This window comes from Berghia stephanieae, chromosome 14, assembly GCF_034508935.2.
Source record: "Berghia stephanieae isolate SIO BIC M18660-M18661 chromosome 14, UCSD_Bste_1.3, whole genome shotgun sequence".
Lineage (NCBI taxonomy): Eukaryota > Metazoa > Mollusca > Gastropoda > Nudibranchia > Aeolidiidae > Berghia > Berghia stephanieae.
In genome coordinates this window covers 20,591,642-20,603,020 of record NC_088373.1, presented here as the reverse complement: position 1 = coordinate 20,603,020, position 11,379 = coordinate 20,591,642, and the positions used below count along the sequence as shown (strand labels likewise).

The window sequence follows — 11,379 nt, the reverse complement described above, 5'->3', positions numbered from 1 at the left end:
GCCAAAAGTGGAAGGGTTGGCAGGTAAGCTCATCTATCATCTATTTAGCTTTGTGTGATAATTTTTATTATTTACATACACAAGTAGATTTTAACCTCTCAACTACTCACCCAATACAAGCCTTCTAAGATAATGAAAAAGTGTGGAACCCAAGACAAAATTCATAACAATCAACGTGCGGCTATGTGGTCTAGTGGTATGACACTCACTTTCGAATCGGAAGGTCCTGGGTTCGAGCCTCGCTCGACGCATAGTTGAGTCCTTGTGTAAAATGAGTACCTGGTCGTTAACAGCGTTGTCTCTGTCCGAAAAAAAATTGTATAATCGCCTAACAGGAGTCAGGTCTCGTTCTTTACATTACGTGTTGCTGTTGGTCAGGGACCCTTTGTAAAGCGCTTTGAGCATGTTTAGTGGATATTGCGCTGCTATATAGAAGCTCCATCTTAAAGGGTAAAATTCCAGTCACAACACTAAACTATTAAAAAAAAAAATGATACATACAACTTTTTATACATAAAATAAACTTTGCTGTTGTTGCAGCCACCATTAGGAGTGGCCATCCACTGAACTATCATGGGTGTGGAACTGAGAGGTAAAAAAAAAAAAGTATTCTGACACTGCGACCAAATTGCTGTAAAATCAAAATCCGTAATATTTCTTCTATTTCAGTAAGTCTGTAAATTGACATTAAATTTCCTTATATGATTTCTTCTAGTTCAGTAAGTCTGTAAATTGACATTAAATTTCCTTATATGATTTCTTCTAGTTCAGTAAGCCTGTAAATTGTCATTAAATTTCCTTATATGATTTCTTCTAGTTCAGTAAGTCTGTACTTGACATTAAATTTCCTTATATGATTTCTTCTAGTTCAGTAAGTCTGTAAATTGACATTAAATTTCCTTATATGATTTCTTCTAGTTCAGTAAGCCTGTAAATTGTCATTAAATTTCCTTACATGATTTCTTCTAGTTCAGTAAGTCTGTAAATTATCATTAACAATTACGGATGATCCATTACAGGAGGCAGGTTTTGTATATCTCACTATGCACATGGCCTCAGCATCTAAGGGACAACATTACAACCGTCTGTCCCCAACAATTTTGAAAATCCGATTCTATAATAATGCATTCTGATCACACTATAAACTCCCTATAACTATAAACAATTTCTTTTCTTTTTTTTTTTTTTTAAATTTCAAACTTAGCTGATTCACATTCTAACATTCTAACAAAACAAAACAAGGATGTTTTTGGATGGCCGATACAGATAGTGAAACTACTAAAGAGTGGATAGTAATCTTCATCGTATGATATTTCATGTACTTTCTTGAAGGCGTCTGGATTTGTTTGTTTGTTTTTAAGAGTTTTACGGCGCTTGCAACAAATTAAGGTCATATCAGCGACGGCAAAAAGGAAGAAAATGGGATAGTAAAAAGTTCTAGAATTATAATCAAAGCACACAAGAAAAGGTAAGACAAAGGGGAACTGGGAACAAATAGGGATCAGATGTAGATTCCAAGAACATACCATCAATGTACTTAGTTTGAGATCACCAATAAGTCTCATCTGGACACAAGCACGGTCCCCATTAAGAGGAATACACTCAAATGCTTACATTATAAATTCAAATTAACAATTATAATAATATATAACAGAGAGATGATTTACAAGGAAAAAAATATCATCTCCCAAAACAATAACTATACATTCGACTGTTTCCCTCCCAGCCAAGGAACTCCGCCCAGGGTCAGGAAAAAAAACCAAGTAATCCCATTCCACGACAAAGACAGAAAGCTTGTTGGATAACAGATATAAGGAGATAGAAGACACAGTATGTACCTCCCTGCCCGCTATGGGAGGTGTCTGGATTTTCCTTCCATGCTAAAACTATACCCAGAAACAGAAGCAGACAAGTTTTCTTTTAAAATTTGGTTTACAACAGTCTGAGGAACTCGAAGTAGTGACTCCGTTTGAAAGACGAGAATTCACAATGTATCAAACACCGGACTAGGAAGATTGTCAAATTCAGTCAAGCAGTCTTCAACAGCAGCAGCAGCAGCTGTGGCGTTTTAGTTGAGATATTTCCGGCATTTCTTCGACTCGCAGTGGCAAGGAATCTTGACCTCCTCTATGGGGAATTTGTAATCGTAGGTCAGTTCTTCTCCTCTCTTGATTCTAGTAAGGTATAATGGAGATGAAAACAGGAATAAACCTAAGTATTAATCAAAGCATGGATAAAAAGAACAACAACTCCATTATCTTCATTGTCATCCATCATCATCATCGTCATCACCATTTTTATCATCATCATTATTGCCCTCATTATTATTATTATTATTGTTATTATTATTCTAATTATTATTATCATTATTACCATTATTATTATCATTATTATTATTATTATTATTATTATTATTATTATTATTATTATTATTATTATTATTATCATTATTATTATCATCATCATCATCATCATTATTATCATTCTTGTTGTTCTAATTATCATTATTAGTATTATTTTTCTTTTTTTTTTTTTTCTTTGTTTAATTCATTTGAAAATTACACTTACTATTATTATCATTATTATTTTACTTTTATTATCATTGTCACCATTTTTATCATCATCATTATTTAAAGAATCCTTTTATCAAATGATTATTACTTATTTTAAATAATAATTTAAATATTAAATAAATAAATTCAATAGAGAACTCACGGCCTCATGGCAAAGATCACAATGTGTTTTTTCCCATCAACTTGGATCACCTTGGAGAAACAGTTGGGCTGGAGAAGAGAAGATTGATTGAAACCGTGTATTTTAAAAATAAAAAAAATTCCCTTTATTCTAATCCCCATGGGGAAATTTTTTCTTTAGGGTCTATTTATTCCAAGGGAAGACTGGAAATAACCCAGGCATCAGCCGCAGTGCAATGCTGTAAAGTGAGTATAATATATTTATATACCTTGATGAGTTGAAAATAAGAACGATTGAAGATTGATTAGTTCAGACCTGCCAACCCTTCACATTCCCCAAAAGTGGAATCAGAATGCCTGAAAATAAGAATTTGAGACAAAAAATAGGAATTTCAACCCCCCCCCCCCCCCCCCCCCCCCCCCCCCCCCCCATCTTTGCTCTTTTAAAAAAAAAAAAATTCTTACCGTTATCATCATTTTTGAAAATCGGAATTTTAGAGATAAAGGCGGAATAATACAAAAAGGAAGAGTGAAAATAGGAAGGATTCTGCCAAAAGCGGAAGGGTTGGCAGGTATGATTAGTTCCATGTCATAATTTATTCTTCTTTCTTGTTTTACATGATGGATGGATGACCAACAACGACCATGTCAAAAGTGAAAGTAAAGAGTTAACCCGGAAATCAACTAACAATCATAACAATAACCTGTTGTGATTCATTACAGTAAGCTAGAGTGAGGTGACTTGCTCAAGGCCACACAGCGCGGCGGCGGGTGATCGAACTCGGTACCTTTCAAGTACAAAGCAAAGCGAGTACCACTGAGCCAAGCTTTATCCCATAAATATAGCTTGACTGCAATTGGGGGGGGGGGGGGAATAGCTCAGTTGCTAGAGCACTGGCTTTGCACGCATGGGGACTGAGATCAATACCGGGTGAAGTCAAATATTACTTCTTTTTTTTTTTTACCTCCCCTGTCCATCACGCAGTGATTTTGGAAAGCCAGGTCTGGTAGATCTGGTGGAAAGTTACTTTGCTATAGACCATACCTGCCTACTTGAAAATTTCAAATTCAGTAAGAAATACAAAATTCATCAGTAATTAATGGTCAAATTTCAGTAATACTAAATCAAACAAAAATAATGATAGAATAGATACACCCTTTTATATATGTAAAATATACTTACCATGTTATATAGGCTTACTACTTATGCGGGTCAAGCCTCAATCAAGTCCATTTTCCACAGCATGGCAAAATATTCATAAGAAATCAAGTCCAGTGAACAAGTAAAAACTATGACCATTTGTATCAGTAATATTTCTTCTATTTCTGTAAGTCCGTAATTGTCCTTACACTTCCCTAACAATTACGGATGGTCTCCGTAATAATAGGCAGGTATGCTACAGACTAGAATCCTATTCACTCTGGGTGCTGCATTCACTCACTTCACACAAATAGAACAAAACCGATCCAAGTTGAAGTTTTAAAAAAAAAAAGACTTTTTTTTTTTTTGGGACCCCCATGCTCACCCAGGAGTGATTGGATGAAAGGGTTTGTTAGATCTTTTGAATAATATGTATGTATGTATGTATGTATGTATGTATATATATATATATATATATATATATATATATATATATATATATATATATATATATATATATATATATATATATATATATATATATATATATATATATATATATATATATATATATATATATATATATATATATATATGCATGTCTCATGCAGACAGAAATTTGTTTTTGTTTTTGTTTTTAAGGGTTTTACGGCGCTTGCAACACATGAAGGTCATATCAGCGCCAGTAAAAAGGAAGAAAATGGGATAGTAAAAAATTTTAGAATTACAATTAAAGCATCCAAGAATAAGGGAGTCAAAGGAGAATTGGTTCAAATAGACAACAGTTGTAGATTCCAAGAGCACACTATCAGTGCAATTAGTTTGAGATCACCTAAAAGTCTCATCCAGACACAAGCACAGGTCCCAACTAAGAGGAATACACTCAAATGTTACAAATCATATATAATACATAAACAAAACATAATACAGTGTATAACAGAGAGATGATTTACAAGGGAAAAAATATCATCTCCCAAAACTAACTACACATTTGACTGTTTCCCTCCCAGCCAGGGCCAGGACAAAACCAAGTAAACTCATTCCGAGACAAAGACAGAAAGTATGTTGGAAAGCAGGCATAGGGGGATAGAAGACACAGTATGTACCCCCCTGCCCACAATGGGAGGTCAGAAACTCCACCCAGACATAGAAACAAACACCTATTATGTAGTTACAAACCTCCATAAACAACGAATCTAGAAAAAATACGAAAAACAAGACAATCTACTCCCACTTCCACTTCCACATTGCATGCAACTTCAAACCACCATAATAGTCTCGACACCAAAACATCACAGGAAGTATGAAGCAACACACAATCATAAACAACAATAACGATTACACACACTTCCCGTGGATTGTCCTAGTGACATGAAACAGTACTGTAGAAGTTAAACAACAAGTATATATATATATATATATATATATATATATATATATATATATATATATATATTATATATATATATATATATATATATATATATATATATATATATATATATATATATATATATATATATATATATATATATATATATAACACAAAATTGGCAACCTTACAGTATAACCAAGGGACAACGACCTACCTCACAAGAATGGTTAATAAACCTAGCAGCACTGCCATGCATGGTAGCATCGACCACTTCATCGTCATCGATACGGAACATGTAACATCCGATGCCCTGGGGATGGAAATGCCACAAGAATTCATCAAGAAAAATGATCAAGTTAGCACAAATTTATCACGATATTTTACTGTAAAAAATAATAAACAAAAATGAATATAACAGCTTCAAAAAAAGGAAATAAAGAACAAAAACCCAAACAAGGGAAATATATTTTTTTTTACAACAGAGAGGACCTATAAAATTTCTCTGTCGTCTATCTGGAATTTAGTGTAATGTATTTATGTCTTTAATGTGTTTTTGTTGTTGACTGAAGAAGGGTTTTGAGCCCGAAATGTTCAGTGTTTGGTATTTTTATTCTATTTTAAAGCTGTTATATTTATTTTTGTTTATTATTTTTTTACAGTCCACAGCTTCTAGCAGCCTAGTATTACGATTTGACTGTAATGTTTTTTAGTAAGCCTCGAATATTGTTGAAACATTAAAAAACTCTTGTCTTTCACAAGCTAAAAAAAATTTTTAAATAACATTAGACTTGTATCAATGTCATAATTTGTTTTCTGGCACTCCAGCATTGAGAGGGTGGCTGGGTCTAAAATTACACCTGTCAAAAGACCCCATTGTGAACTAGTTTTCGATAAGAAGGTAACAAGCAAGTATTATTATTATTATTATTATTATTATTATTATTATTATTATTATTATTATTATTATTATTATTATTATTATTATTATTATTATTATTATATTATTATTATTATTATTATTATTATTATTATTATTATTATTATTATTATTATTATTATTATTATTATTATTATTATTATTATTATTATTATTACTATCATTATTATTATTATTATCATCCTTGTTATTATCATAATCATCATTATTATCATTATTACCATGATTATCATCATCATTATTTCCTGATTCTTTGCCTCACAGACAAAGTCTTATATTTGAGAAGAATCTATAAAATGAAGTTGTAGTTCAACAACAATATCTGGCATTTTTGATTTGCTTTGCTTGTTTTTTTTGTTGTTGACAATCTCACTCACCTTGCTTTCATAGTATTTCTCTCTCTTGTCAGTGAGGGAGGCTCTGATGACTTCTCCTGCGTACTCGATGACCATCTCACCTGCGTCGATGTTACGCTTACAGAACAAGCCTCTTCCGTGGATCTTGGACCTGTAGACGTCCACCGCCTCCTTGGCGAATGTCTTCAACTTCCTGAACCGCATGGCCATGGGCAGGCTCAGGCTTGTGGCACGTCTAAGTAAGTGAGAGGGAGTGGTTTTATAGAATCAATTTAAAAAGTTAGAATTTAAAATCATGGGTTTCTTTTTATTAAAAAAATGTTTTTTAGGGTTTTACAGAGCTTGCAACACATTAAGGTCATATCAGCGCCAGTAAAAAGGAAGAAAATGGGATAGTAATAAGTTCTAGAATTATAATTAAAGTACGCAAGAAAAGGTAGGACAAAGGGGAATTGGTTCAAATAGGGAACAGATGTAGATTCCAAGAGCACACCGTCAAAGTACTTAGTTTGAGATGACCTAAGTCTCATCCAGACACAAGCACAGGTCCCCACTAAGAGGGATACACTCAAATGTTTACAAATCATATATAATATAAAGAAAACATAATACAGTGCATAACAGAGATATGATTTACAAGGGGAAAAAATATCTCCCAAAACTAACTATACATTTGATTGTTTCCCTCTCAGCCAGGGTATACGGCCAGGGCCAAGGGAAAACCAAGTAAGCTCATTCCAAGACAAAGACAGAAAGCATGTTGGAAAACAGCTATATAATGGAAAGAAGATACAGCAAGTGCCTCCCTGCCCGCTATTTTTTTTTTTTTTTGTTTGTTGCTTTAGGTCTCTTCCAACACAATTGAGGTTATATGAGAGACCGCTGAAACAAAAAAACAAGCAATCTAACAAAAATAGTACAAATGTCAATCAAAATCATAACCTAAAGATATCATAAGCTAAATTATAAATAACCAAGAACAAACAGGCAGAGGATTTACAGGAAAAAAAATATCCCCTGTCAAAAATACAATCACAAACCAAAGAAGCAGGATAGGCTAGTAAAGAGAAGAAGAAACGACATCTCTATCGGATCGTACACCCATGCGAACATCATAGGTATATGATTCAAGGGTGATGCTCCCATCCAACCACCCGCCCTGCCCGCTATGGGAGGTCAGGGAGGAGAATACTTTAAGAAGATGTAAAAATTAGAAGGTAATGCCATTATCCCTTATGCCCGATTCCATAAACGTATCTAGTGACCCTCGTATAATGAAACCAAACCCTTAAATACCCTAACATTACGACAACCCTCACCTTGCTGACTTCAATTCCATCTCCTCCTCCTTCTCCCTCTCATCATCTCCTGGCTTGATACGGTAAGCAGACTTGAGGAAGTTGAACATGTCGTAAGGTTTACGGGTGCTGAAACCCTCTGATCTGGCACAGCCTGATGCATTTAGAGGAGCCTCCTGGTAACAAAGAAATGTTTATTTTAAAGATTTTTTGATTTTTTTTTAGAAAAAGGGCTCGAACCTTATAGGTATGTCAATCGACCAAGGGAAAACTAGAGAGCAAAAAGGGGTGGTGGGGGCTGGCACAAGCCTGGGATCGTAAAAATACTAACAAAAAGGTGAAAATAAATTCCCCTTATCTTTAGGGTCTATACAAAGGCAGACCTGCCAACCTTTTGAAAATGAAAAGAGGGACACCTGACCGAACTGAACATGCTTACGACGCAAACCATTTTAACCGTAAACGATAGAACCCCAAATAATTACTTGAAATCCATAGTAAATAAAGTAGAGGTTTTTTTATTATTATTATTTTCTTTTTATAGATTCGATTCTTTCTGTTTTGATTTTTTTTTTTTTTTTTAGAAAATAATTTTCAAAAATGAAGGACGGCTTGGCGCAAATGCGGGACGGTTGGCAGGCCTGCAAAGGGAAGACTGGAATAACCTAGGCATTAGCCGCAAAGTGGGCAAGAGCAAGGTGACTTGCTCAAGGCCACAAAACGAGGCAGGGAGTTGAACGCGGTACCTTTTGGGTATGAAGCAAAGACTGTACCCCTGTGCCTCGCTGGAAAGGCTTTTGGATGGAAACAGTACAAACAATGGATGTTCCAGGTTCAAACCCTTTGCCAGCAAAACAATAAACAAAGGAATGTTGAAAACAAATAGAGCATAGGGCATTTATATAGCGCAATATCCACTAAACATGCTCAAAGTGCTTTACAAGGGCTCCCTGGCCAACAGCAACACTTAACACGAAGGACGAGACATGACGCCTGTTAGGTGATATTACATATTTTTCCGACAGAGACAACGCTGTTAACGGCCGGGTACTCATTTTACACCTGAGTACGGTGAGAAAATGTGAGTTAAGAGCTTTTTCCAAAGACTCAACTATCCGCCGAGCGAGGCTCGAACCCAGGACCTTCCGATCCGAAAGCGAGTGTCATACCACAAGATCACATAGCCTCATCCATCCAAATAAAATACCACTTTAATGAGGTGAATCATACTTTCTTTCCAATTATTTTTTTCTCCGTTTTATTGTTTGTTTGGGGGGGGGGGGGGGGGGTTATTGGTTTTATTTTCAACTTTTCAAAATTAAAAAAAATCTTACCTGGTCTGCAAGGTCAAGGTTGTATCGGTGGAATTTGAACTTGTAGTTTTGGTGGCAGTGGACAGCACCGTAGAGCTGTTCTATCAGGTAAACCACCGAGTCGTGGTCCACTCCAAACATTTTGTGGCCAGATATGCCGGCGTACGACAACTGCTTCATCCTGGACGCTGCCCTCACGTCCTTGACCTTCTCGACCACTTGGCTCCAGGCATCTGAGTCATCACACAAAAAGGAAATTTTGGATGTTAAAAATTTATAGGATAAAAATATGTCAATTGTCTCTCGTGATTGCAGTGTTAAAAGTTGAAAGAAAAGACAATATCACCATATACAGACCTGCCAACCCTTCATATTCCAAAAGTGGAATCAGGACAACTGAAAATAGGAATTTGAGACAAAAAAAATAGGAATTTCACCTCTTTCATAGGAATTTGAGACCAAAGAATTTGAGACCAAAAAATAGGAATTTTACCTCTTTCATAGGAATTTGAGACAAAAAATAGAAATTTCACTTCTTTCTTGATAGAGGGGAAACCCGAAACATCCATTATATCTGTTTTCGTATATCAAATTGAAGCTTACATTCAATTTCACATTGGTATTTATTTTTATTTGGCACTTGTCTTTTCTCTTTAGTTTTCATCTTTATTGATGAGTTGGAGGTGTGGGTCCAGGAGAAGGAAGAACCTTGTCTGGATGCCGTTTTTGGATCATTCTTGGTCTGGCTACTCATCTTCAGCTATTCCAGCAAGATTGGATCTAGGCTGGTATCACCCTCAGTGTCATGGCAGCGTGCAAGCTCCTGTACGACGGCAACGTGATGATCCTTCTCAGGAAGACTTTAGAAGCTGGGTTGACTAAATAAATTTGGAGGTGTAGCCATACGCTACTACTACTATCATTATTGATATAATAAGTGCCCGTTCCACCATTGTGTTTTTTTGTTTTTTGTAAAACTTTTCATCATGGGTGCCAGCAGGAAGAAGTGCTGAAACCTGAAACGAAAATCTCGACACTTTGCCAAACCTGAAAATGTTCCTACTGAAAATGCGGCCAAAACTTTACTCTTATTTCATCACCGTTTTTTATACCATTATTAAATGATTACACAGCAAACATATTGACACAATGAGGAAATTAATTTGATTTTAAAACCAACTTATAATACATAGTGAAATACACATAGTGCAGTTGTCTATCCCGAGGGGAGCCAAAGAACAGAGAGAGACAGAGAGTACCACATGAATCACGTTTTCGGATTTTTACCGATGCTATTAGGTTATTTTACTCAAAACACTGAAACTGGAGGTATTTGACTTCGAGATATCGCGAAACCGGAATTCCGGCATGAACCGGAAAACTGGCACCCATGCTTTTCATACTCATATATATCTTACCTTCCATGGTATCAGCTTGACAGGAGAAACCGTCGTCGCTGGTGATCTCAAACTTGAGATGACTCTCATTGCCCGGTTTCATCATTCCCTTGTTGGTTTTCCCCCCGCCGCTACAACCACCGGCACCAACGCCAGCCTTGCCCATGCCCGGCTCCAAGGGTGTTGCCACCACTTCCTCTTCCAACGAAGCCTGGGGCAGTCTGCTCTCTGTGTTGTTGTGATGGATGATGGGATGGGCACCTCCGGCAGAACCTGTTATGGGATGAAGTGAAATAAGGGGGCTAGTTTAATGTGGATTTAAAGGTAAAAAAAAAACCCCAAAAAACAGACCTGCCACAGGAGGAAAAAATCTGTAAAACCCAAAATGCATGATTTTAGAACCCAAATTGCATGATTTTCGAACCTAAATAAAATGCATGATTTTAGAACCTAAATAAAATGCATGATTTTAGAACCTAAATAAAATGCATGATTTTAGAACCCAAATTGCATGATTTTCGAACCTATATAAAATGCATGATTTTAGAACCTAAATAAAATGCATGATTTTTTTAGAACCCAAATTGCATGATTTTCGAAACTAAATAAAATGCATGCTTTGAGAACCCAAAATGCATGATTTTAGAACATAAAATGTATGAAATTAGAACCCAAACTGTATGATTTTAGAACATAAAATGTATGAAATTAGAACCCAAACTGTATGATTTTAGAACATAAAATGTATGAAATTAGAACCAAAACTGTATGATTTTAGAACATAAAATGTATGAAATTAGAACCCAAACTGTATGATTTTAGAACATAAAATGTATGAAATTAGAACCCAAACTGTATGATTTTAGAAC

At 35.3% G+C, this 11,379-nt stretch overlaps 1 protein-coding gene across 2 annotated transcripts in view; it reads right to left on the bottom strand.

The window, feature by feature from the left end:
• Window positions 1–1,165: 1,165 nt before the first annotated feature.
• Window positions 1,166–11,379, bottom strand: part of LOC144959869 (uncharacterized) — a 79,520-nt gene continuing 69,306 nt past the window's right edge. For both annotated transcript variants that reach the window (XM_078892674.1, XM_078892675.1), the window contains exons 33-39: window positions 10,532–10,783; window positions 9,135–9,346; window positions 7,822–7,976; window positions 6,524–6,737; window positions 5,424–5,519; window positions 2,716–2,783; window positions 1,166–2,174 (exon numbers count right to left, since the gene is read on the bottom strand). In XM_078892674.1, coding sequence (XP_078748800.1) covers window positions 2,069–2,174; window positions 2,716–2,783; window positions 5,424–5,519; window positions 6,524–6,737; window positions 7,822–7,976; window positions 9,135–9,346; window positions 10,532–10,783 — 1,103 coding nt within the window. In that variant the 3' untranslated portion in view covers window positions 1,166–2,068. The remainder of the gene's footprint in view (window positions 2,175–2,715; window positions 2,784–5,423; window positions 5,520–6,523; window positions 6,738–7,821; window positions 7,977–9,134; window positions 9,347–10,531; window positions 10,784–11,379) is intronic.